Consider the following 26,908-nt stretch of genomic DNA (forward strand, 5'->3'; position numbering starts at 1 on the left):
CCAGGTACCCAGAAGCCGTGCCTCTGAAGAAAATTGACACCGAGACTGTAGCCGAGGCACTTGTGGACATTTTCAGCAGAATTGGGGTTCCTGAAGAGATCCTCACAGACCTGGGGACACAGTTTGTCTCTGAATGCATGGAAGAGGTCAACAGGCTGCTGAGCATTCGTCACTTGACTACGACACCCTATCACCCGATGTGCAATGGGCTGGTAGAAAAATTCAATGCGACGCTGAAGTCCATGCTGAAGAAACTATGCAGTGAGCAGCCAAAGCAGTGGCATCGCTACATCAATGCCTTGCTGTTTGCATACAGGGAGGTGCCACAAGAGTCCACTGGATTCTCCCCGTTCGAGCTGATGTACGGGCGGACCGTGAGAGGCCCGATGCAAATACTAAAGGAATTGTGGACGAAAGATGTGGACACACCTGAAGTGAAGAACAGTTACCAGTACGTGTTCGAGTTGCGAGAGAAACTGGAGGAGACTCTCGAGATTGCGAGAGAAAACTTGAGAAAGTCTCAGGATAGTGGAAAGCACTACTACGACCGCAAGGCCGTAAACAGGAAGTTTACACCAGGTAACAAAGTGCTGATACTGCTTCCCACTGATCACAACAAACTACTGATGCAGTGGAAAGGCCCATACGAGGTTGAGGCCGTGGTAGGGATCAACGACTACAAGGTGAATGTCGGCAAGAAGTCCAAGATCTACCACGCTAACCTCCTGAAACTGTATGTGGAGAGACCTCCGGAAGCAGTACAGGTCGCAGCAAGTGCGGAAGAACCAGCCGAACTAGACGAGTTCGATGGTGAGGAACTACTGGAGTTGGGAGACCTCCACAAGAAAGAGGGAGTGGATGATGTCAAGCTAGGACCTGACCTGACAGAAGATCAGCAGAAGGAGCTGCATGATTTTATGGGCGACTTCACCCATAGGTTCTCTGATGTTCCAGGCTCTACGTCCTTGGTCGAACATGAAGTCCACCTCACATCTGACGTTCCTGTTCGGTCAAAACCATACCCTATCCCGTTTCAGGCTCGGGAATCCTTGAAGAAGGACATCGACAACATGTTGAAGATGGGGGTCATCCGTGAGTCATCATCCCCTTACTCATCTCCCGTTGTTGTTGTCAAGAAGAAAGACGGTACAAACAGGGTATGCATTGACTTCAGGAAAGTGAATAAGATCACCGTGTTTGACCCTGAACCAATGCCGACGGCGGCTGATCTGTTCCGACGGTTGACTGGCAGTAAGATCTTCTCGAAGATCGATCTCAGCAAGGGATATTGGCAGATTCCTGTGCGCGGAGAGGACATACCAAAGACCGCCTTTGCAACTCCAGACGGAACGTATGAGTGCCTGCGGATGCCTTTTGGCATGGTGAACAGTGGTGCTACCCTGAAGAGGGGAATGCGAAAAATGCTCAAAGAAATGAAGAATGTTGTGTACTACTGGGATGATCTGCTAGTCCACACGGAGACCTTTGCGGAGCATCTGGAGACTTTGAGGGAACTGTTTTCCCGCCTGACAAAAGCTAATCTGACCGTGAGACCCAGCAAGTGCATTTTGGGGACCGACAACGTTGACTTCATAGGTCATTCACTGAAGGAAGGTCAAAAGGGGCTTTTGTTGGAAAACGTCACCAAGATCCTCAATGCGCAACGTCCTGAAACCAAGAAGCAGGTGCGATCCTTCCTTGGATTGGCTGGGTACTACAGAGAGTTCATTCCAAACTTCGCCGCCATAACGGCTCCTTTGTCGGACATGACCCGAAAAGGATGCCCCAACCGAATACTCTGGGGACCAGCTCAGGAGAAGGCATACCAGACCGTGCGCGACCTGATGTCACGAGACCCGGTGCTACGCCTTCCTGATACCGCCAAAGAGTTCATCTTGCGTACAGACGCATCGGACGAAGGGATCGGCGCCATGCTGATGCAAGAGCATGGAGGTAAACCGTTTCCGGTCAGCTATGCCAGCAAGAAGCTGTCAGGAGCCGAGAAGAACTACTCGACCATGGAGAAAGAGTGTTTAGCCATCGTATGGGGAATCAAGAAATTTGAACTCTACCTCCAAGGGGTGAAATTCGTGCTTCAGACTGATCACAAACCCCTCACCTACCTGAACTCTGCGAAGTTTGTGAATAATCGTATCATGCGGTGGGTGATGTACTTGCAGAACTTTGATATGCGAGTGGAATCGATTAAGGGTTCAGACAATGTTGGAGCAGATTTTCTCAGCCGAGTATGTGATTAAAACTGTGTTCATTCTCCAATAGACTAATGTACATACCTGGATTTCAATCTGTTATGTATACATAACATGTGTACAGGTAGCGTTTCAATGATTGAAAGAAATTAGGTAAATTTCTTCTGGTGTTGGGGGTAATGTTAGGAAACGCTACCGTTGCTGAGCTTTGGTTCAGTTTTGTGTGTTGCATGTAGTTGACTTATTTGTACTTTGTGGGAAGGTACCGATATTATATTTTGTAAACACAATATTTATGCTTGGACGAGAATGCAGGTGAACTTTCTAGTCCTGTCAAAACAAGTTGTTTACCATGCTGTTTTAGTGTGAGTTCGTGGCGTTCGATCGGATTAAGGGCGTCGGCACCTTTTGATGTACGTCACAGAGAACGTCACCATTCTAGTCCATGGGCGGTTCGCATATAATGTAGTTGTATCATGTTCGGTCTGGAATATTCTCGAGATTGAGTATTTACTATATATGCCAGCGCGATTTGAATGTTAAAAAAGCTTCTATTTGAGTTCTGCTACGATGTGCAGTTGTATGTATGGAATGCTAAATAAATCCTCGAACTCAATTTGACGAGTTGTTTTCTGTTGCTGCGAAGACGGGCGACGTAGAATAAAAGAACACAACTATACGACGTTTGAGAACTTGTGGCAATCTCAAGTGTCGTGTAACAGTGGTGAACAGAACAACTGCCAGTTTAGTTACTCTGATTGAGCGTACTGATCTGAGAATGTCAGCACCGTAATGCATGACTGGCCTCAGTATATGTTTTTCTCCAAGGAGAACGGCAGGAGTGGCGCGCGCGCGCGCGTGTATGTGTGTGTGTGTGTGTGTGTGTGTTGTGTCATTGGAAACAAATAATTATTTTTGTTTGGCCACAATGATCTAAACATCTAAACGGCGCATCCCATTCATTCTTATTCTGTATACGTTTCCGGCGAAGCACTTGTATCAAATCAGTAACATATTTTTTACTTTCTTATTACTATGTAAACGACTCGTAGCTTATAGTGTTTATCATCAGTCGATGTTACACCCGAGACTATACATATCACAGCTGTACGTCTGGGCCGGGCGGCATATGTGACCCTTGGAAATGTATGTAGCCCTTCACACTAATGTGTAGGCTATACCATGTCTATTATGACTTCAGTCTGCCAAAGTGTTACCCATATGGTATCGGACATACAGCGGCTCCTTTAGTGTACACGTAAGAGGGCGAATCTTATAATTATATCCCACTTACTACCAGGAAGTACAGTACAGCGCATTGCATTACCATGGCACAGTCTGTCTATAGGCTATCAATGGACTGCTTGAATAAAGGAGGGTGTAGGCCTATGTGTGTGTGTATGGGGGGGGGGGGGGGGGGGGGAGAAAAACAGAAAGACGGAAGGAAAGAAAAACCCAGTGTGAAAAGCTACGGTCCGAAACCGGGAAAGTCTGTCTTTCTCACTTTGAGAGGCACCGTGGCACGGCACCTCTGGTAGTAAGATGTGAAGGGTGGGGGTCTGGCCGCATCTTCATGTAAGCTTTAGGACATACAGCGGAACATCTCAACAACTCATCATTTAAACCTCTTTTGCTATGTTAATTAGTCCTAACTAGCTCTCTCTCCTTCTCATTCTTTTTCATTCTCGCAAATTTTCATGATCAGCTTTTGTCGGATCTCTCACTTTCTCTCTCGGTCTAGTCTCTGTCTGCTCTCACTTTCTGTCTTTCTCAGACTGAATCTCTCTCGCGGTGTCTCTCCGCCGGTCTGTAGTCTCTGTCTCACCGGGTCCCTCCCTCCCTACCCCCCCCCCCCCCCCCACTTCTCTCTCTCTCTCCCGCCAGCTCTGTGTGAAGTCCCCCTCGTATCTCTCGATGACGAGTCTCTCGCAACTGAGCCGGTGTACCCCCGGGTCCTGCGGTAGCCGCCACTACCACTGTGGTGAAGGGGGAGGGGGGTGGGGGTGGGGAGGGGGTCTTGAGCAAAACAGTATCTTTGTTATCTGAGTTTGACAGGTCTCAATCTGGCCCGACAGCATTGTGTCTTTTTCTGGTCCCTGAATTTAAGTTTATTTCTCCAAAACAAGTGTCATGTGCCTGTTGTTCGGTCACAGTGATAGTCCAGGACTGATGAGCCACGGTTTTTAGTTTACGGATCTAGAAAAGAGGAAGACTATTGTTGTTTTTCTATGTCCATGTTTACTCCTCAGACACGGAAGAATATTCAAGGTTTGGGGGGCAGTCACACACATCTGTGTCCACATGAACCACCAGTGGCAGTGTATCTGTGTACGTGTGGGAATAGCCCATGTGCTATAATTAGCTGTGATTATATTCGCTTTTTCATTGGTTACGCTTGTGCTGTTAAATGTGTCCCACACTCTGATTGGTTGGTGTCGAAACCTACTTCTAACTTATGACAGAAATCAAGCAGACGACACAGATGTGGTTGGTGTGTCAACAACACAATTTTGGAGTTTACTTTCTCATGGTGTAAAAGCGCGGGCTTGATTTGATTACGTTTTGATGTCACATCACCAGGGTAAGTTCAGTCACACTATTTGTTTGGATTTTTGCTTCACTGACACAGAAAAAGAGACTTTCAGGAGGGCGAGAGGTAAGGGGGGCAGTCATTGTGTCCGAGAGATCTATGCGGGGGAATTTGGTGAGTCAGTCAGCGCGTCTTGTGCAAGCAGCTGATTCAGCCATGAAGATCAAGTCGCGGCAGCTTGTTGCTGGCTCGTGAATGAAGAAATTGGCCAGTTGTTGAGAGGCGTTGGGATCGTGAAGACAGAAGTTTGTCCCCAAAAAGCGTGTAGTTGTTTTGTCATTATCATAAGGATAAACGCTTCCAGAATTAAGATAATCAGGGCAAGTTCTTTGCGAATGGTCAGCAATTGAGAAGGCAGGGCTGTGCAAATCGCAACGGGGTAAGTCAACGTTTCGATTACAGACGAAGATAAGCTTTGTTTTGACTTTGTGGATAGACTCGATCAGTTTGGGTGAACGAAACTCGTAAAACTTCCTTGTGAGATGAGAGGAGAAGAACCGGTGGCATGCGACACGATTTTTTTCTTCTCCGAACCCCTTTGAAGCAGGGGGCGGCCTCCTGCGTGTTTGACTTCAGCCCTCAAAGGGACTCGTCGTCACGCGCTGTTGCTTTGTCAGCTCGCCGGCTTGTTTGGGAGTGCAGGTGGGTAAACAGAAGCAAAGGAGAGAAGCTATGCTGTAAAGTAGGGGACTGGTAAAGAGAATCCAGGAAGGAAAAGACAGTCTTCGGAAAAGGGATTACGTTTGTCTGCTCATCAGTCTACAGGTATTTTAGACATGCCGTTTAGGATCAGTTTGTGTGTCCATGCTGGGGGAGGGGCAGTACATGTGTGTGACCTCCGCTGAAAACTTCGATCATCTTAGAGAAAAAAAGCAAATAAGTTCTATCGACATATTTTCACAAACGATTATAATCATCAATCACCTGAGTAAGGAAAAAGTGATTGAATGAAAATGTGATAATGTCGGCGTGTGTAATAATTAAGCACTTCTCCACATGCTATGTATCTTAATGTTTTTACAAAAGAATTAATCACCTGAGTAAGTAGGAAAAAGTGATTAACTGGGAAATTACTGAAAATGTCAATCATGCACTTTTCCCTCAGGTGTTCTCTTTTTAATCATTTTTCCCTCAGGCTAATTAACTTGTGAGTCGAGTGTACTATAAATAGATTCATTAAATGCTTTTGTTGGTTATGAAGTATGTTATGAAATAAGTTCTGAAAGGGAAACCAAACTAACATAAAACATGCAGTAACTTGAGTGTAATTAATGTTGGGACTCGAAAGAAGCAGTACTCATGGTTCAATATCCTAACATTATCATGACACATACAGCTTTAAGAGTCAGCGGCAGCCTGTTATGTGTGATTCTGACAATCTTGCTAACAGTTTGACTTCTTTACTTGCAGCATTTCAAGTCACAGAGCATAATGGGTGTACGGAGCGAAACAGCCCAGAGCAATGCCATCGCCTTCATCCATGCCCCCGACGGCGAGTCCTGGGCCAGGTTTCTGCAAACCAAACTATCGAGTGATGCCTACAGGATAGGGTCTTTTTCCCAGCCCCCTCACCTGGAGGACATTTCTTCGTTGATTGCCAGTGCTCAGACCTGTGCTGTACTTGTGTCTCCTGGGCTGCTGGATCAAGAACACAACTCATTCTGGGATCGTTGTGTGGAACACTTCCACCACCGCACTGTGATTCTTTTACTGGGAACAAACACAGATGACATGAGGCAAAACCTTGGCATACCCCTTTGCAGGAGAGTGCTTTCTAATCGGTGGCTGGAAGTCGACGGTTCGAAAGAAGCTGTCACTAGCGCTTTGGTTCAACTTATACAAGCGTATGAGTCTGTAGAAGGTCCTTCTGTGGAGAGGTTGTATGAGGATAGTGCGGCAACAGGAGTTGAACTTGAAGAGCAGGGGGACAAGTCTAAAGATGACGAGGATATTTATGACTATCCTCCTCCTGCCCGCCAACACAACAGGATACTGAGGGTCATACCAACAGTGCTCTATGAGGTATGCCTACAGAGAAGTCTAGTGCTAGAATAGAAACAAATGTTGCTTGTCAATATTTTCACATTCAGTAATGATGTTGATAAGCACACTTTTTTGAAAAGTTCTATTAAAGATCAAGTCATTGAAATGTATCGTTTTATTATTCATTCAATTTCAAGCTGGGAAAAAAATTAGAAAAGATATGAACTGATGAAGAGATCATATGAGGAGATCATTAACTACTTGAAATAATGTGTTAAATGATTAAGTCAAGTATAGTCAAGGACTATAGTAATAATTAACTGTTTTCGTGCAATCATTTCAGTCCGTGATTAAGTTCATAAGCGCAATTTGTGTTTTTGATCCTGTGGTGATAGTCTGATTGATCATTTTACTTTTTTTTAGACACTTGAAAGAGAGCCTAGATGTTGTACATTTTTAAGTGTTTTTTTTTTCAGAGGCAGGGCTGACACTTCTACAATTATTCAGTACAACAAATACAATTACAAAATGTTGAGACTGGTAATCAATCATAATTTATATAATATATATATCCCTTTTCTCTTCATTTCTTTTTTCTTGCCCAACTATATATTAAGGCTGTTTTAGTCATGCATGTAGTATCAAGGATGTTGCAAAATTAAGTTATTGATAATTGATTATAATTAATCTGTTTCAGCACAACAATCGGGAAGTGCTAATACTGACAGAGAGAGATGCTGAAGAACCAGTGATCATGGTGACAGAAAGTGGCTGTTTTCCTTCAAGGCACATCTCAACAGAGCATATCACCTCTTCTGCTTATGTTGCCAAAATCCCTGGTAAGTGTTTGCATGACACTGTCACTGTGCATTGACATTATGATTAAGAGAAGGTAATACAACTTTAATGTCCATTTTGGTTATTGCATAAAGATGGACATTTTTTTCTCAGCACCGAATCACATCAATCGTGGGGACATGCACAGTACACAAGCAACAATAAACAGTTTGTATCCTACATCTGATGTCTCAGAAATGTGTCTCATTCGTCAGCGTGGTCAACTATTCAAGCAGAACCTTGAATGTCTTGAAATGGAAGCATGTGGAGCCAAGAGCTAAAGCGATTAATGAAAAGAAAAGAACCCATCAACTTTTGATGCATGATAAATTGTGTGGTTTACTGCTGTGCTAGTTTATACGTCAGTCTTATAATAAGTATACTCTCCACGTTAACCATAGATTCATATGAGATTATAAAATGCATCCTGATTCCTATTGGAAGTTTGTGGTCTTTAGCATTAGTGTTTATTCTTTTATATGACAGGTTCATGAAATTGTGTCGTGTTAACGCTAGTTTCATGTATATGACTATTTATTCATGTTAGACTTTTGTCATATATATATTTTGCTGTTTTGCAGACAATCTTCATGGAGAAATCAAGTTTACCTTGTTGGCTGGAGAACATAACTTAGGTCACGCTTCCTTGTGTGTTTACTCACGCACGGACCAGCTGCAGCACATTCTGAAAGCAGAAACAAGTCCCCTTGCGTTGCTCTCTAACTCTTTGGGACTTCCAGGTGATTCCAAAGTGGCGGAGCTGGATTCCGTGCTGGCTCAACGTTTGAAAAATTGTAATTTCCCTGCAGACCTCATGACTGTCCTGACTTCCGAAGATCAGACAACAGCAGGTTAGTTGCATAATTCAGCCTGTAACCCCTTCCAGTTCCACTGTCCGTTTTTGTAGCCACCGGCTATTTATAGCCCGGCTGGGCGGGGATGTAGCTCAGTCGGTAGCGCGCTGGATTTGTATCCAGTTGGCCGCTGTCAGCGTGAGTTCGTCCCCACGTTCAGCGAGAGATTTATTTCTCCGAGTCAACTTTGTGTGCAGACTCTCCTCGGTGTCCGAACACCCCCGTGTGTACACGCAAGCACAAGACCAAGTGCGCACGAAAAAGATCCTGTAATCCATGTCAGAGTTCGGTGGGTTATAGCAACACGAAAATACCCAGCATGCTTCCTCCGAAAACGGCGTATGGCTGCCTAAATGGCGGGGTAAAAAACGGTCATACACGTAAAATTCCACTCGTGCAAAAAACACGAGTGTACGTGGGAGTGTCAGCCCACGAACGCAGAAGAAGAAGAATAGCCCGGCTATACTTGTGGTTGTTTGGTTGTTTAGTTGATTGTCCAGTGAAGAATGGGGACTGTATCTCTGGTACTCTGGTTTTGCTAGATTTATGCTTCCTTTCCTGTTAATTTGTGTTAAGATAATAGTGACTTTCAATTAAAAAAAATCTTGAAAGACTCCTTTTTATATTTAGTCAAGTTTTGACTAAATATTTTAACATCGAGGGGGAATCGAAACGAGGGTCGTGGTGTATGTGCGTGTGTCTGTGTGTGTGTCTGTGTGTGTGTGTGTGTAGAGCGATTCAGACTAAACTACTGGACCGATCTTTATGAAATTTGACATGAGAGTTCCTGGGTATGAAATCCCCGAACGTTTTTTTCATTTTTTTGATAAATGTCTTTGATGACGTCATATCCGGCTTTTCGTGAAAGTTGAGGCGGCACTGTCACGCCCTCATTTTTCAACCAAATTGGTTGAAATTTTGGTCAAGTAATCTTCGACGAAGCCCGGACTTTGGTATTGCATTTCAGCTTGGTGGCTTAAAAATTAATTAATGACTTTGGTCATTAAAAATCTGAAAATTGTAAAAAAAAATAAAAATTTATAAAACGATCCAAATTTACGTTTATCTTATTCTCCATCATTTGCTGATTCCAAAAACATATAAATATGTTATATTCGGATTAAAAACAAGCTCTGAAAATTAAATATATAAAAATTATTATCAAAATTAAATTTTTGAAATCAATTTAAAAACACTTTCATCTTATTCCTTGTCGGTTCCTGATTCCAAAAACATATAGATATGATATGTTTGGATTAAAAACACGCTCAGAAAGTTAAAACAAAGAGAGGTACAGAAAAGCGTGCTATCCTTCTTAGCGCAACTACTACCCCGCTCTTCTTGTCAATTTCACTGCCTTTGCCATGAGCGGTGGACTGACGATGTTACGAGTATACGGTCTTGCTGAAAAATGGCATTGCGTTCGGTTTCATTCTGTGACTTCGACAGCTACTTGACTAAATATTGTATTTTCGCCTAACGCGACTTGTTGTTGATGCCCTACAAATTTAGAACAATAACAGACCTTTAAAGAAGGAAGCATCTTAAAGTGGAGTTAAATTACAGACATCATGAACAGGAAACCTGTGAATGAAGATGGAAGTCTTCCACTAGAGGGTGACTTCTTGGATGGGGTGGGGCATTGTGATAGTTTATCTTTACCACTGTATCTATCGCAAGGATATATATATATTTCTTGAGACTCATAGTTCTGGAACAGCATGCTTAATTTAACAAAAAAACTAACTAAAATGTCCAGCAGAGTCAGCGAACGTCCAGTGGCCAACGCTGCTACACTTCGCTGCCGAGTTCAACATGGCAAAGGTGTGCGAGGAGCTGCTTCGGTTCCCAGGAATGATCCACGCGGCATGCATGGAAAACAAGGAGGGGCGGTTTCCTTGTCAGCTAGCTGAGAAGAACGGGTACCGCGACCTGCAGAAGCATCTTGTGCAATATGTCGAAGATACGAGTGAGTTGTTTAGTTTTTTATAATCAGAATATATATATACCGTATCAAGGGGTTGCGCAGGGTTGTGCATAAAGTATTGCATTTTTTAGGTGCTGTATGCATTTTAGCCATATGGCTGTGCAAAATAGGACATGTATGTTTTGCATCAGCCAATGCCAAACACTCAGATTCAGCTGGACCCATGAAGTCTCATTGATTAGGCGGATGGCTCACAGTGTTTTATTCAATGTCTAGTACTATAGACATTTAGTTGTGGAATTTTGGAGCAATTTGGAAATGACAAGAGGCTTTTTTTCATAGCTGGTTCAGTTATGTTTTACAGTGGTCTGAAACGTTTTGGCAGCTAGCATCTGCTGAAGGGACATTAAAACCCAAAAACCAACCAACTGAAACGTTTTGGTCTCCTCTTGTGTGGGATTTTTTTGGACTGAGATTTTACATGATAATATTTGGCAAAGCAACAATATCAAAGCTAGTATAAGTTGACTAACTTATCCCTCAGTTCATACCCATTCTTGTTTTCTGGTAATTTTGTTTTACACCTTTCATTGTATTGTCATTTCCTTGCACTATTTTCTACTCATTTTGTTTAATCTGTTTCTTTTTTTCCTCTTTTTTTTCTTTCTTTCATATATCTCTTTTTTTCATTTTTTTCTCCCTTTTTACATTTAGTCAAGTTTTGACTAAATGTTTTAATATAGAGGGGGAATCGAGACGAGGGTCGTGGTGTGTGTGTGTGTGTCTGTGCGTGTGTGTGTGTAGAGCGATTCAGAGTAAACTACTGGACCGATCTTTATGAAATTTTTCCTGGGTATAATATCCCCAGACGTTTTTTAATTTTATGGATAAATGTCTTTGATGACGTCATATCCGGCTTTTTGTAAAAGTTGAGGCAGCACTGTCACACCCTCATCTTTCAATCAAATTGATTGAAATTTTGGCAAAGCAATCTTTGACAAAGGCCGGACTTTGGTATTGCATTTCAGCTTGGAGGCTTAAAAATTAATTAATGACTTTTGTCATTAAAAATCTGAAAATTGTAATTAAAATTATTTTTTTATAAAATGATCCAAAATTACGTTAATCTTATTCTTCATCATTTTCTGATTCCAAAAACATGTAAATATGTTATAATCGGATTAAAAACAAGCTCTGAAAATTAAAAATATAAAAATTATGATTAAAATAAAATTTCCGAAATCGATTTAAAAACAATTTCATCTTATTCCTTGTCGGTTCCTGATTCCAAAAACATATAGATATGATATGTTTGGATTAAAAACACGCTCAGAAAGTTAAAACGAAGAGAGGTACAGAAAAGCGTGCTATGCAGCACAGCGCAACCACTACCGCGCTAAACAGGCTCGTTAATTTCACTGCCTTTTGCACGAGCGGCGGACTACGGTCATTGTGAAAAAATGCAGTGCGTTCAGTTTCATTCTGTGAGTTTCACAGCATGACTAAATGTAGTAATTTCGCCTTATGCGACTTGTTAATTTTTGTTCTTTTCTTTTGGCTGTTAAGTTTCAGCTTAAAGCGGATCATAGTTAGAACTCTTTGTTAATCTGTTGGACAGGATTGCGTCGCAGTGCAGCAGACAGTGGCATTTCATTTTCAGAAAACATGCCTCCCCCTCAACGACACCGTTCCAGCAGCTTCAGTCACTACTACGTCAATTCCAGTGTGTCTGAAGATGACAATGGAACTTTCGACAATGATTACATCGACATGAGCAGCTGTGTCTGTGAGTATTCTGAGTGACTGTTAATCTTGGCAGGAAAATGGTTGAAATTAAGTGATCAGGGCATTACGGTATTAGTCTGAGCTTTGAGAGTGTGGATTGACTTTTACTTGTGTTACGCAATGCTGTAGACTTTGCCTTTTCTTCACTTCTGCTTCCTGTTTTGCAGTGGTCTGAACTTGGACATGGTTATGGTAATATAATTATATGAGATAAAATGTTGGCAAGTTTAATGACTGATATAATTTACGATAAATTTGAATGCTAGCGCTTCTTCTTATCTAACATTTAATTCTGTAAAGTAAATGTTGACAAATAGGAACAAAACAGACTGGAGCAGTTACTGAACTTGCAGTTAAATTACTATGCAACCAAGGGGCAAAATTATCATTCGCATACATTTGTGTTTTCAAAACGTTAACTGTATTATTGTTGCCTTTTTGTGCTTCAACTGCTAAGGATCATGTAAAGCTGTACAAAGTGATCAAGATATGGTGCAATTTAGACTTTATCAGTATTACCATTTTAGTTATCATTCATTGATTAGTAAGAGTTTGCTTCACTGATTTACCATGAACCCTTGTGGTCACGTGTTCTGCTGTATTCTGCTTTTCTTTGATTTACTTGTCTCACTTCAAGGTGGACATGGTGTACTTTGCTTTTCTTTCAACTGCTCATGGCAATTAAGTTACTAATAGTACATTATGCTGCTTCATTACAGTGAGCTACTTTAGTGAAATGCAGTTCACTCTAATCTGCAGTTAGCAGTCTCATATTTGTGGCGAAACCCCTTCTCTCCACTCCAGTTATGGTTTTTGTTCTCAAGTTTTAACAGATCTGAGTGTAACTTAGGCTGAAGGGGTCTATATCGATCAAAAGAGTGGTATTCCCTGTAGATAGAGTTCCTGTAGGCATTTTCCCTGTATACAGGGAATCCCCACGGGTGGAGTTCCTGTAGGAAAGTATGATACCGCTCAATCTCGTGCCAAGCGTTGACTGCCCTAAACTGATTTGAATTACCTTAGCTTCATGGGTGCAACCTGGAAAATTCCAAAAACTGGCAAAAGTTGGGGTCCAGCTTTTTTAGTATTTAAAATGCCAAAAAAAAACTCTCCTGGAACAAAAACATCGGCAGCCGATGAAACCAAAAACCGGCTGCCGGCGTGTAGCCGGCAGAGTTGCACCCATGTAGCTTTACTTCCCCTTCCAAAATGGCGGTTGGACAGGACAATAATATTATGTTAGAATTCCTGAATTCGCATGCGGCATTCAGCCAACCAAACATGCTTCGGCAAGAACAACGTATAACTCGAAAGGATTTGGTTAAGGCAACATCGCTCCATCAGAATGCCTGGAACTCTCGTTCATTGAATCACTTTCACTTTCACATTCGTCAGCTTGAAGTAACTCTATGGCTTCAAACGGAAGTGAAATGACTATTGAACGCTTTGCAGTATAAATGTCGTTATTGTGAGTAATTTATTTGAGCTGCGTTTTCTGTTAATGTTATTGAATGAAACTTTTTTTCAATAACAATTGCAAAACAGAATCAAATTTCTAAGAAATACCCCAAAAGATTTAAAAAAACAAAACATCACATTCTACCGATGTCGCTAAGCATCACGTGAATTTCAACCAAAATCAGCAAAATACTACAGTACTGGAACTCCACCCGTGGGGATTCCCTGTATGCAGGGAAAACGCCTACATGAACTCTACCTATAGGGAATTTCACTCTTTTGGTCGAAATAGATCCCTTCAGCATAACTTAGCTGTATATCATATAATCATGTCTCGAAATCCAACTAATATCCAAAGCAGAACTCAGAAGACATTGGTCGTAGGCCAGCAAGCTGCAAAACAATCTGCCCGATACATACTGTAGAATCAGAAATCTGAAAATTAAAAGTAAAACAGATTAATAAAAGATGACTGCTTAAACTTAAAGCAGGTGTTGTAGGTTTTAGTTCTGGCTTCAACAAATATTAATATATATGTCACGGTAGAACCAGCGATCTGGCAGAATCGCCCATTCTACCAGTAGAAAGTCCGATCGCTGGTTCTACCGTGATATATATATTCAACTTTCTGCTTTTTCAGTGTTATTGCGCTTTAGATATTTTTATGTCTAAGCTTTATATTGCTTTGCTATTAGTATTAGTTATCTTTCTTGCTCTCAGCTTCTCCCAGAGGGGGTCTAGGGGAGATGCAGACGCTATCAACTTGCCGTGAAATATCTGACTCAGAGGACACATTCACTGTAGAGCAGTCAGATCACCCTGTGTCTCCACCACCACCAGTTTGTCATGCAAAACTTCATGGTAAGGCTGCGGAGACGAGCCTGTGCACGTTGTGGTATAACTGCTCAGATAATCTAATAAAAGTTTTACAGCAAAAGGACATTTTTTTAATCTCATTTGTGTTTTTGGCTAGATATCATGTCAGAAGGCTTGTTTTTCTAGTTTAAATTTTCTCTTGCTGGAATATATTTACTGCTTTGCTTAAAATGTAGCTGCACACACACACACACACACACATACACACACACACACACACACACACACACACACACACACACACACACACACACACACACACACACACACACACACACACACACACACACACACACTAAATTGGTAATCATATATATATGATTATTCTTTTTTTATCACCAATAATAACTGTTGAAACAGTTGTGGTGTCCATTGTTCATGTACTGATGTAGTAATATTATCTAGGAATACTTTGACATTGATGATGATTTCTTCTTCACACTGTCGAAGTTAAACCGCAGTAGCAGACACTTCTGCGAAGGTGTTAAAATTATGCATCAACATTTTACAAACTAGCAATGAACAACAGAGCTTGTGTTGGCATCCTTTATTCCAAAATCAGAATGTGTTTCAGATGGGTATGCCAAACCACGTTCAAACTCTGAGGGTTGCATCAAAATCCCATTTTCAGCAAGAACACCTTTAGGTAAGTTATACAGTGCAATTTAATGGGAGGTAAAATATTGTGTATAAGCAATTCTAAATCATTAGAGTACTTTTTGAAGATAAATCCTATGCTGCATGCAGTAAGAGATAATTATCATTGTGCTGGTTGCTACGAAGTCTAGTTTTGTGTGTGTTCAGGGGAGATAAAAGCACATCATTTAGCAGTCATGTTAGGCTTCAGAGGGGTTGGTGAGGTTTTAGATATTGTTGGTGTGTGTGTGTGTGTGTGTGTGTGTGTGTGTGTGTGTGTGTGTGTGTGTGTGTGTGTGTGTGTGTTGAATTTGTGTGTGAAGATTTATTCTGGTAGATAATCGATAATATAAGTAGCTAGCTTGCAGTAAGTTAACTTTTGGTTACGTAAAAGTTGAGATTATTTTCTTTCATTCAATAATTTGTTTGTTAGTTACTTGGGGTATGTGAACAGCTGACTGCAAGAAGGAGGATGAAGAGTACGTGAAGGAGACAAAAAGCAGTCTTCATGCTACATTCATTTGATTTATTCTTAATCTTATTCTTCCATTCCAGGCGAAAAAATCCCTGAAGAGGAGGTTGACAGCAGTGAGCCACCGCCACTCCAGCCCAAAAGATCCAAATCATTAGCCAGCGAATGCATTTCATCCAACTTTGTTCCACCTGTTAAACGACGACCAGATTCAGGTGACTCGCAGAAATCTAATTCCGGAGATAAGGAGGCGTCAGAAAATTCCAGCAATCCTTCTCCGAATTCTGTATCCAGATTGAGTGCAGCTGGAGGGGCAGAGGAGAAAGTGGAGGCTGTGTCGCGGGAAAGTGGGTGGCAGCTTGGCCCTCAGTCAAACAGCCGACCAACATCCAATGCTTCCTCGTCATCGTCGCAGTCAGATTATTTGTTACCCGCGGTGACAGTGCCGCCTCCTATTCAGCCTGAGGTAAGTTTGTGCAAAAGTTAAAAAAAACCAAAAAAGATTAAGTCTATCGTACGTTTCATTTTATTCAAAATGAAACATACACAAGAATGTATGGCAAAGAAATTATTTGGTTTCCGGAACATGTAGCTGCATACTCTTTGAATTTCACTCTCTTACAGCTTTGTTAGCTTTCATAAGGCCTAAAAAAAAATAGGTGTGGTTACGGTAACCCGACCTACCCTATTTTTAGGGGCCGATCCTATAACTTTTTATTACATTTGTCAAAACAAAAACAAAAAAACAAAAAAAACGAGTGCAAAAAACGCAATGAAAGCGAAAGCGCCCGAGTCGCACACTTATTTCCCTGTCAAGTAGGTTTAATTTGTACACATTAGAAAAAAAAGTTTAAAAAAAAAAAAGTGATTGCCTACCTACCTACCCTATTTTTTTGGGCTATGTTACCGTAACCACACCTATTTTTGTTTTTTTGGCCTAAGGTAAACAAAAAAATAGTTGAGTGGTGTTAAGACTCGCCCAAACAATAGCAGAATTTGGTGAATATTGTGTTTTTTTAAAAATCCAAATGATTGTTTGTGGAAGATTTGCCTGAATGAATGAAGAGAGAATTATACAACTGACAGCAGCTGTGGAAAATAGTTTCTTCATTGCAATTTGTAACTTTTTGTTCCAGGATTCGCCAAGGATGCGAACCAAGGAAGGCAAGCGAAGGATGTCTGTGCAAGACAAGATCTCTCACTTCTTCAGCAAAATCAAGTCGTCTTCAAAACGACACCAATCTGCAAGTGATGGAGATTTGCCTTCTACCAGCAAGGGACACAAGGTACATATGGAGCAATTCTGCTAAGCTGGGGGTAAAGCATGTTGTTATAGGACTTAAAGATGCCAGTTATGGTAAAAGTAGCTGAGCTTTCAAAGTTGGCCACGCCATGCAGCGTGTGCGCTTCTCAAACAAAGGTCAGCACTGCAATGCGCTTGTGGTTGTTATCATCGTCGGCAATTTGCTAAATATTTAACTAAGGGTTGAATCTCCAGCAGAAGCACTTGTAGTTCCACACTTTTGGATTTCTTCAGGCCGACAAGCCCCTAGCTATGCTTCCTCAAACTGTTTGCTCTTTCATTTGTTTCCTCTGATAGTGATGGTATTCACCTGTATTTTATTTTCAATATGTGAAACATGTACCTGCACTTTCTGATTCAAAAATCATCCTCGCACATGAAACAAACTCCCTGATCCTCAAATACTGCATTTGAACTATAAGGCAAGGGAGAGAGAATACCAGTTAACTTGTCATGATTTTCTCCCCTCTAACTGTTCTATCATTTGCAGATTTTATGAAGTAAGAATCTGAGAAAGCAGGGTGTGAGACAAAGGGGGGTGGGGGTGGAGTGTCTATCGAACTCACAACGCACGTGTTCGATGGTATGGGTTTATTAGCAAGCAGCCATGACAGAGAGAGAGAGCAAGGGAAGCAATCCCATTAACAAGACATTGGTTATTTCCCTTAGACCATACTGACAGTGTCTGTCTAAATTTAGGTGTCTGAAAAGGGGGCTCCCTCTATTCAAAGACTTGACATGGAGTTTGTATTTGCGTGTTTTTATCCAGAAACCCATCGTATACACCAGACAGTCGACAGTGTCCACAACAAGCGATCCTTCAGGCTACCAGTCCTCAAGCTTGAGTAAGTCCGCTTAGAAAATTCTTATGCTGCAAAAATGTTTTAGTATTACAGTAGTACCTGCAATGTGAGACCCCTCCCGTGACAGGACACCTTGTTTTGCTCCTGAGAGGACACCTGCACTGTAGGGACACTTTTGGCTGGGCCCAAGGGTGTCCTTTCATCGCAGGAACCACTGTACTTGTTTTGAAATAGATTGAAATGTTGAAGATGAAAGTTGCTTGTTTGTTTTAATGCTTGTTAATTATTCCCTCAGGTGCCAGGAGATTGGTTGGCATAACTCTCATTTATTCTTGTTGCACATGTCGGCTACATATAGAGCGCTTAAATCCTTTTATATGTTAGATATTATTTGACATAGCACAGGTCCTAGGAATAATTATACAGTTTCATTTTTGAAGCAATGGTTTGTTTTGTAGTGTAACTGTAAAGCCTGTCCTTAACTGGGCGAAGTCGACTACACGAAGTATACTTGGCGAAGCTGGCCGCACAGAACTTAAGCACTGCGTTTTTGGTAAGAAGACTTGGCAAAGTCTTTGCGTAGTCGACTTGGGGCTCAATTAAGGACAGGCTTAAGGGTACAGGTATCTGGAAATAGTAAATTATGAACCAGAAGAAAATAACCTTGATTCATCTGTAAAGTCAACTGGGTCATAAGAAATAGTTATTAGTAATAGCTAGAGTATTAGTAAACACCCACGTCCGGTTTATCGCTGAATTCACCAAATTGCAGCTCGTGAAGAACACCTCACTTTCTCATACAGCTTGCTTGCTCTTGTTTTACACAAAGTATCCCCAATCTCCCCCCTGCCTCCCCCCCCCCCCCCCCCCCCCCCCCCCGAGACTACCTTTGCACTCTCACCACCCACCCCCACCCCTTCCTCGCCCATTTGATGTGCAGCAGTGCACAAAGAATAATGTTTGACTTTGACTGTTTGTTGCAGGGCTTAAATCTCAGTCGTCATTTGGAGAGAGCGAGCGAGACAGCGGTGCTGTGTGTGATGAACCGGGCTCACCAGTGAGTACCTGTTGTTGTGTTTGCTCACTTGGCATGGATGTTTGCACTGGATCTAGCAATGGGCTGTTCTCCTAAAGTCTGTTTACTCAGAGTGTCAGTTTGCTTTCAGAACACAGTGTTTATGCAGGTTTCAACTGTGTTCAAACACAGCTGCAACCTTGTTTGGGTTTCCTTCTTCTTCATAATCTGAACATAGTTGTCAAACCTATTATTTTGGCAATAGAGCAGAAAGGATTCGTCCACATTTTCAAACAGATTTTTTTTTAAAGTTGAACATTGATGTGAAAGAGAGGACAAGTAAAACAGAGATAGTGAAAAGTTAAAAGTCAGTATATGCATCAAAACCACCTTCTACTCTGCTTTAAAAATATATTAATTCTGATATGTACGGTGCATGTTGTTAACCTTTAGATGGAGAACAGCCCATTGTAGTTGATCTTGCTATAACATTTTGCTTGTAGCTAGTTATGGTTTGTTGCAAAGAGTGTTTGGTTTGAAACTGCTTGACACATCATACTAACAATAACATTGTGTGGAGCTTAATTCAGTCTAGGCACCTTTCTTTGGACGGTGTGTGTTTGCATTCTTTGTTATTTGCTTGTTTGTCTGTTGACCTGTTTCGTCTATGCCAGTTTACACAGAGATATCATAAATAACAGCAGATTTGATTTGAGGGGAATGTGCCGTATATTGTTTTTAATTGTTTCTGCAAGAGTTTCATAGTTCTGTAAAGTTTTGGTAAGGCACTAATTTATCTGTGTTGGATTATTGTATCTGTGTTGTTCATGATATGTAAACGCTGATTTATCTAGTTTGCCAACACAGAGATACCATACACTCTAAATACAGGTCCCTGGAGATACTAACCTAACAGTGAAAATGATTTTAAGAAACTTGCTTGAAATGTGTAAGCACTTTGGTTTGGCTGTATGCATTTATTACTTGTAGCCTCTATAACAGTTTTTCTTGCCAGTAGTACACTTTTTCATGCAATTATAGCCTGTTTGTATATATTAAAAAAACCAGTTGTTCAGTGATGTTTTTTGGACCCCTCTCTATATATTCCATTTCTTCTCTCTTTTCTCCCTGCAATGTAGTGATTTAATTAGATAAATGCTTAGAGATCATCGCTTTTGATTAGAGCACATACCATTCTATCCCTACAGGTCTTATTGCGTGGCAAAAGCAAGAATTCCAGCACGCCACGAAGCTCGGGTAAAAGGAATGGTGCATCCCTGGTATGCATGTTCTTCCTTTTCTTTAAGTATCTTTCATGGTTTTCCTGCTCTGCTTCACATGTAGCTGCATTTCTGTACAGCTCCTTAAATTTAAAGATATTTAACTTCCTTCCCATGTTGTGTAAACCACAACAGATTTGTCCAGGCTTTTATACAATGGATAAGAACATCCTACCACATAGACAAACAATCTACATCCTGCCCTGATCGTTGTGCAGAGTGAAAAATTGTTGCTGAATTGATTCCGCAAAATGAAGTAGGTGTGGAGTATAAATTTAATTCAGAAAAAAATCCCACTCTGTATGAACACAGACTTTATTTTTCGCATGTGTCAAATTCTTCTTCTTCAGTGTTCCAGAATTTTTTTCTGGTTACGTATGAGCTCGTTTGCCCATTTGGGTTCCCCACACTATACTCTGAGAGCATGGTCAGCTCACTCCACTTTCGTTGAGTGGGCATGCTGGGTATGTTCGTGTTTCCATAACCCACCGAACTCCGACATGGATTACAGGATCTTTTCCGTGCGTACTTGGTCTTGTGCTTGCGTGTACACACAAAGGGGGGTAATTTTAAGTCACTAGCAGGTCTGCACATAAGTTGACCTGGGAGATCGGAAAAATCTCCACTTAACCCACCAGGCGGCAGCGACCGGGATTCGAACTCATGACCTCCCAATTAGGAGGCAGACATCTTACCACCACGCCACTTCGCCCGTCACGCATGTGTCGAAGTGGAAGGATGCTCTTGTAATGTTACTTTTGGAAAATTGTCGGCATCCAACACAGCTGTTTTTGTTATGTGTGTGTTCCCTTTGTATAAAAGCCATAAGGTACAATTTCCCCTGTGGTTATATTCAGGAACAACCTGAGCCCTTGCTTTTGGCAGTTTAGGCTGCACATTCATCCGACCAAGTAATCTGTACACTTAAATGATCTGGTAGTACAAAAGGGTACAAAAAGGTATAGATGATAAGAGTTGCATTTGAAGGTATTTCTTGTGTACATTCATGCACATAGATACTTACTCTCTTACTTTCTTATTCTTTCAGTCTCTGCATGTATCTCTCTGTCTCTCAATCTGTCACCCATCTGTCAATCACTCTCTCTTTCTCTATCTCTAACTCACGCACATACACACACACACACACACCACACACACACACACACACACACACACACACACACACACACACACACACACACACACACACAGTCGCCATTTAAGACATGGAGGAGGTAAGAGTGCACATGCATTACTAAAAACAGAACAGGAAATATCCTAAATAGCAGTTTCCTCATATCCTGCGTGATTGAATTATCTGAGACTGTGAGTGCACCCTAATCAACGCATTTGCTACGTTTTTTGCGCCCTTCCCCCTCCCCTTCCTCTGCCCTCCCAACCCATACCCCTATAGTTGCTCCAGCATTTTCCTGTCACTTGTTTAATTTATATTACAAGAAGTGAAACACTACTTTTAAGAAACCCCTCCCCACCACAACCCTTATAATTAAGACCCATTCAACTTCCACAGATTGTTTTGTTCATCAAATCTGTAAAATTATCTTGATTTTAGGAGTCACCCTCTCTTTAAATGACTTGACTTTCTCTGATTTCTGGTGAGTTAAAAAAAAAAGGTTCCAGTCTGTCCCTTCAGTTTCTTGCTTTTACTACTATAGTTTACATTTTGTTTAACCCAAATAAACACGTGTATATATTGCTATCCTCCAACACCTATGCTTACAATTGTTGTTACACCCTGTAAATTAAGCTGAATGACATGGGCTTGAGCATGACAGCAGATTTGATTCTCTTTGAATAGTTCAAATCATTTTGCATTGATAGTTTGTGTAAATGGTAGTAAGCTTTTTTTCCCCCTGTAAATACATGTACTTTTGTTGAAGTGGTTAATTAAGCTGTGTCAATCTCAATATCACGTAAAAACCTCCCGTATTCAGTCAATCACAAAAAGTCCTCATCCAGGAGGTACGGTCATGATCTGTTGCATAAATTCCCTTTTGTTGAAGTGGTTAGTTAAGCTGTGTCAATCTCAATATCACGTAAAAACCTCCCGTATACAAAATAATACTTTCGGTGTTGCCCGACTGAACATGTTTGGAAATTTGTAAATGTACTTTGTGGAGTCTTGTTTTTAACCTTCTGTCTAAGTTAGGTATTTTCATAAAAGAAAACGTTTAACTTTAAAAGTTTAACTACTTTAAAGAGTTTTAAAAAGTTAAAGACAAATATATGGCATGCAGTGTCATTCAGGTACAATTGTGATTTAAAGCTATGGTAGTTGGTGCTGACATATTTAAACTAAGAGGCTGAGAGGCAGAAGAGGATATTACTGTCAGTTAAGAATAGATCCCCCCTGGACCCCCCCCCCCCCCCCCCCCAACAAAAAAACACAAAAAACTGAAAAGAAAAAAGAACAATACAAAAAACAAAACAAAATTACAAAACAAAACCCAAACCTGAAACATTTTTGACTGTTACTGTTAGGTGAGCTGACTGTGATGCATGAACAGATCTCAGTTTCAAATGATTAAGATATCATCTTTTAATTAAATGCAGACTCTGTAAAATGATATTCATCAAACATATTCAGATTAAAGCAAAGTATTTGTATTATTTTACCACTTAACTTATAAAAGTCTTTTATCTGTTTTCTGTTACAGCAAAGACGCTTGTCCGTGCGCGTGCAGCTAGCCAAAAAAGAAGACTTGAGCGAAACGCCTACTCTGCCGCCCCGGGGCAGTTCCGATTCTAAGGGATCATTTGTCAGCCATATCAAGTGAAGTCGAAATTTTGAGTAGGCTTTAGAGGCCGGGAATTTGCCAAATCGGTGTCACCCATTGACATGTTTTGTTCTTAAAAGAACATGGATGTATCTCATAATGCAGTGCAGCGCTGGTCCTGCTTTGACAGCAATCATTCAACACATTTTGACAAGTGAAATATCAGTTTGAATGTTGATCAAGCTTAGTCATGGTTTCATTCAGAAACTTTGGTGCTGTGGAGATTGCTCTGTAATATGTTGAATTTACAATGTATGAGCTTGGTAAGCATTTTGTTCTGATCATTGCAATGCAGTCTAGCTTCCACCCTTTTCAGGGATTAAGCTTGAGCGTTTAGAGTTTACGTGATACAAACGAATGCATGCAATTCTGTCAGTAAGACCTGTTTTTGTTTCGACCACTCCATCAAAAGCACGAGTGTTTACATGACACTATAAATCGGTACGCGATATGACTTTGGTTTGAACTATATGAGCTGGCTTCCAGTAACAGTTTGAGATGTAACAATCGACATGACACGAAGGAATTCATCTGTCACTATATGTCTTGTTTTCATGTTGAACCCCAAAAGTCAAGTGAGCTAGTTTTCATCAAAAGCTTGAATGTTTACAGTTGAGCAACACACATACAGATGCATCTGTTGGTCTGACTTGTTTTCATTTTAAATTGTTATGACTGTGATGTCACGAGAATTGTTTACAGCCCATGTGATGCTGATGTGGTATGTTATTGGACAGTGATACCCCAGTTACACCTTTTCCCTGATGTAAGCAAGAGAGGAGAGAGATGCATGAATTTTATATTTTTGTTTTTTGTTGAGTTCCTTTCAGTGAATGAAGGTATCTTAACAGCACTGTCAATGCACATCTGCAGTTTTTACCCAGTGTTGATGTATTTTACTTACTTTGCTTATTTTATAACAGTAGAGCCAATTCTCTTCTTGAATCGCAGTGAGAGTCATGCATGCAGACTACTGGGGTTTGTTTGTACAGTCATTAAAGACGTGTTTACTTATTTATACTTTTCTGTGAGTTCTTCCAAAAAAGACGATTTTGTGATAATTGTATTAACTGACTTCACAAGAATGTATGTGTTTGAGCGTTCAAGCTCATATTCCTCTGATGACTGTAATCCTTAGGGTTATTATGCATTTTGTCGCTCTAAATCGTTGAGCTCTCATACTGAGTATTATAATAGGAGGCATTTGGATTTAAGAAATCTCCTTAATGTATATACATGTATTAGTATGTTAAATTGTGCCCGTATGAATAGTGATGATTTGGATCAATTACTATTCTTTTTTCACCCATTGTTTCCCTTTCTGATTGCTACAGATGTAAACTATACTTGAATCAAGAACATATTTACCTGTATGTGATTCTAAAACTGTACCGTGGTATTTTGAAGCAAAATGTGATTGTTATCACTTTTACAGACAAGGAGAGGTGGTAATTAATGCTATGAAGCCATCTTTTATTACAGTTTATACTCTGTTTAGTGACACATGCTTACATTATAATTATATTTCTGTAGACTGTTGCACTTTTGAGTGTGCTTCAAGTTATCTAGCATATCTAACTTTTTACCCAAAAGTTTATATTATACATGATGTCAAGCTTAAAGTGTTACACAAATATGAATACGTTTGTTTCTATGACAGCCGCATATTCAATAAAGCAGCAATCCCTTTTAACTTTTAATCATTGACAGCAGCATGTTTAGACTGGAATGTATGATGCTGTGATTCATTCATGTGACACATTTATTTTATTTGTTGTTTATGGCTATATTATTGGTATGAGAGATCAAGCTGTTTAAATATTGTAAGTGTACATAAATTCTTGACCTGGTTTAACAAATGTATTAATTTTTACAACATGAAATGTCGACAACACTGTGTTAACCAATCTCCTTCTCTCTGTCTTTTTTCAACAAGATTTTTGTACAGTTTTCTTCAGGTAAATCTGAAGGGCATTAGCATTCAGAGGCTCATACTGTCCAAGCTGCTTGCATCCCTGTTTGTTTTGTTTTTGTCATGTGTGTGTTTTCAGTATTGTGTGTTTTTCACCAAACTCTTCTTTTTTAGCCTCTTACTCATGGAGTTGTTGTTCTGAAGATTTCTTTTTTTTTTCTGCAGAATTTTTGGGTTTGACTGCTACTTTAAAGTTGTACTTGCGAAAAATAATCTTTCCCTTAGCTTTTGTGCCGAATGCCCTCATCTGCCTGTGTTCATTTTGATGACTGCCACTGAAAGTCTTGTACACTTGACAAATATTATTTATGATCAGGTGACTGAATACAGAGGAGATACATTGCAGTGAGCTATTGGAATTGAAGTTTCCTTGATGATTGTGAATTGAGATGTGCTGTACTTTTGTGTAAAAAAAAGAAGCATGAGTCATTGTGGTCAATTCGCAGCAATTGAACTAACATTAATGAAATGGTTAATTCAAAAAGCATTGCAGAAAAGCTGCTGATAGATGCTGTGGTTCTCGTTGAAACATTTGATGTACACACCAAAAAAAGCAGCTAGCATGTGTGTGTGTGTGTGTTTGTATACACGACTGGAGTGATTCAGATAGAAGAGTTTCTGTTTACAAAGAAGAAATGAAACATTTTTCAACAAGCTTTTTTTTTGGGGTTGGAAAGTTTCTGTCAGTCTCTGGTGCTACACGTAGTTGAGACAGCCCTTTGTACAGAGACAACAAGAATAAGTTTACATTTTGTTAAAAGAAAATACAACCAGTTGTATGCACCTAAGTTTGCAGCTGAAAGAAGGGTACGTTGGTATTGTTTCTCAATGTTTTGATCATGTTTACACATAGATCGAGTGTTATCTTTCACCTTCCCCCAGTCACTCCCAATTTTGTGACCATTTTGAGCATGTGTGTCTGTGTGTGTGTTGGTGTGTGTGTGTGTGCATGTGAATGTGCGTGAATGTACGAGAGAGAAAGAGAGAGAGCGCGCGAGCAAAGGCATTTCTTGGCACATGTGCAATTGGTCTAGAGAGAAAAAGATGCGCATTGATGCACATGGTGAGAAGGAATATAGCACAACATAATGCACTTTGTAATGATGTGCCAAATGCTCAATAAGTTACTGTACAGTACATATATCAATCATAGTCATATGACATGTTTTTGAATTTTGAATTAAAAAAAAAGAAGAATTTCACTCTTGTGTTTTGCTCTTCGCCTCACATGAATTTAGCAGTGATACTGATGCGTTTCTATCAACTTTTAACATTGTCAACTACTGCTTTTTACATTTAGTCAAGTTATGACTAAATGTTTTAACATAGAGGGGGGAATCGAGACGAGGGTTGTGGTGTATGTGTGTGTGTGTGTGTGCGTGCGTGCGTGTAGAGCGATTCAGACCAAACTACTGGACCGATCTTTATGAAATTTGACATGAGAGTTCCTGGGTATGATATCCCCATACGTGTTTTTCATTTTTTTGATAAATGTCTTTGATGACGTCATATCCGGCTTTTCTAGAAAGTTGAGGCAGCACTGTCACGCCCTCATTTTTCAACCAAATTGGTTGAAATTTTGGTAAAGTAATCTTCGACGAAGCCCGGACTTCGGTATTGCATTTCAGCTTGGTGGCTTAAAAATTAATTAATGACTTTGGTCATTAAAAATCTGAAAATTGTAAAAAAAATATTACTTTTATAAAACGATCCAAATTTACGTTCATCTTATTCTCCATCATTTGCTGATTCCAAAAACATATAAATATGTTATATTTGGATTAAAAACAAGCTCTGAAAATTAAATATATAAAAATTATTATCAAAATTTTTTTTCGAAATCAATTTAAAAACACTTTCATCTTATTCCTTGTCGGTTCCTGATTCCAAAAACATATAGATATGATATGTTTGGATTAAAAACACGCTCAGAAAGTTAAAACGAAGAGAGGTACAGAAAAGCGTGCTATCCTTCTCAGCGCAACGAATTATACACCCCGCTCTTCTTGTCAATTCCACTGGCACCACAGAACTTATATTAGATATACGTTCTGTGACTGGCACTGCCTTTGCCACGGGCGGTGGAGTGACGATGCTACGAGTTTTCGG

The 26,908-nt window shown here is 40.4% G+C and overlaps 1 protein-coding gene across 7 annotated transcripts in view; it reads left to right on the forward strand.

Moving 5' to 3' along the window:
• The window catches only part of LOC138958556 (phosphoinositide 3-kinase adapter protein 1-like), a 33,685-nt gene extending 7,684 nt beyond the window's left edge, over positions 1-26,001 (forward strand). The window contains exons 1-14 of one of the 7 annotated variants that reach the window (XM_070329759.1): positions 4,653-4,791; positions 6,211-6,822; positions 7,481-7,622; positions 8,202-8,471; positions 10,234-10,443; positions 12,020-12,187; positions 14,365-14,505; positions 15,095-15,166; positions 15,712-16,094; positions 16,765-16,914; positions 17,701-17,776; positions 18,718-18,791; positions 19,958-20,029; positions 22,708-26,001. In XM_070329759.1, the coding sequence (XP_070185860.1) occupies positions 6,232-6,822; positions 7,481-7,622; positions 8,202-8,471; positions 10,234-10,443; positions 12,020-12,187; positions 14,365-14,505; positions 15,095-15,166; positions 15,712-16,094; positions 16,765-16,914; positions 17,701-17,776; positions 18,718-18,791; positions 19,958-20,029; positions 22,708-22,827 (2,469 nt within the window). In that variant the 5' untranslated portion in view covers positions 4,653-4,791; positions 6,211-6,231 and the 3' untranslated portion in view covers positions 22,828-26,001. Of the gene's footprint in view, positions 1-4,652; positions 4,792-4,966; positions 5,180-6,210; positions 6,823-7,480; positions 7,623-8,201; positions 8,472-10,233; positions 10,444-12,019; positions 12,188-14,364; positions 14,506-15,094; positions 15,167-15,711; positions 16,095-16,764; positions 16,915-17,700; positions 17,777-18,717; positions 18,792-19,957; positions 20,030-22,707 lie in introns of those variants that run through there. The other 6 variants (XM_070329761.1, XM_070329754.1, XM_070329756.1 and 3 more) reach the window with 6 other exon arrangements.
• The last annotated feature ends 907 nt before the right edge of the window (positions 26,002-26,908 follow it).

This window comes from Littorina saxatilis, linkage group LG2 (assembly GCF_037325665.1).
Source record: "Littorina saxatilis isolate snail1 linkage group LG2, US_GU_Lsax_2.0, whole genome shotgun sequence".
NCBI classification, from domain to species: domain Eukaryota; kingdom Metazoa; phylum Mollusca; class Gastropoda; order Littorinimorpha; family Littorinidae; genus Littorina; species Littorina saxatilis.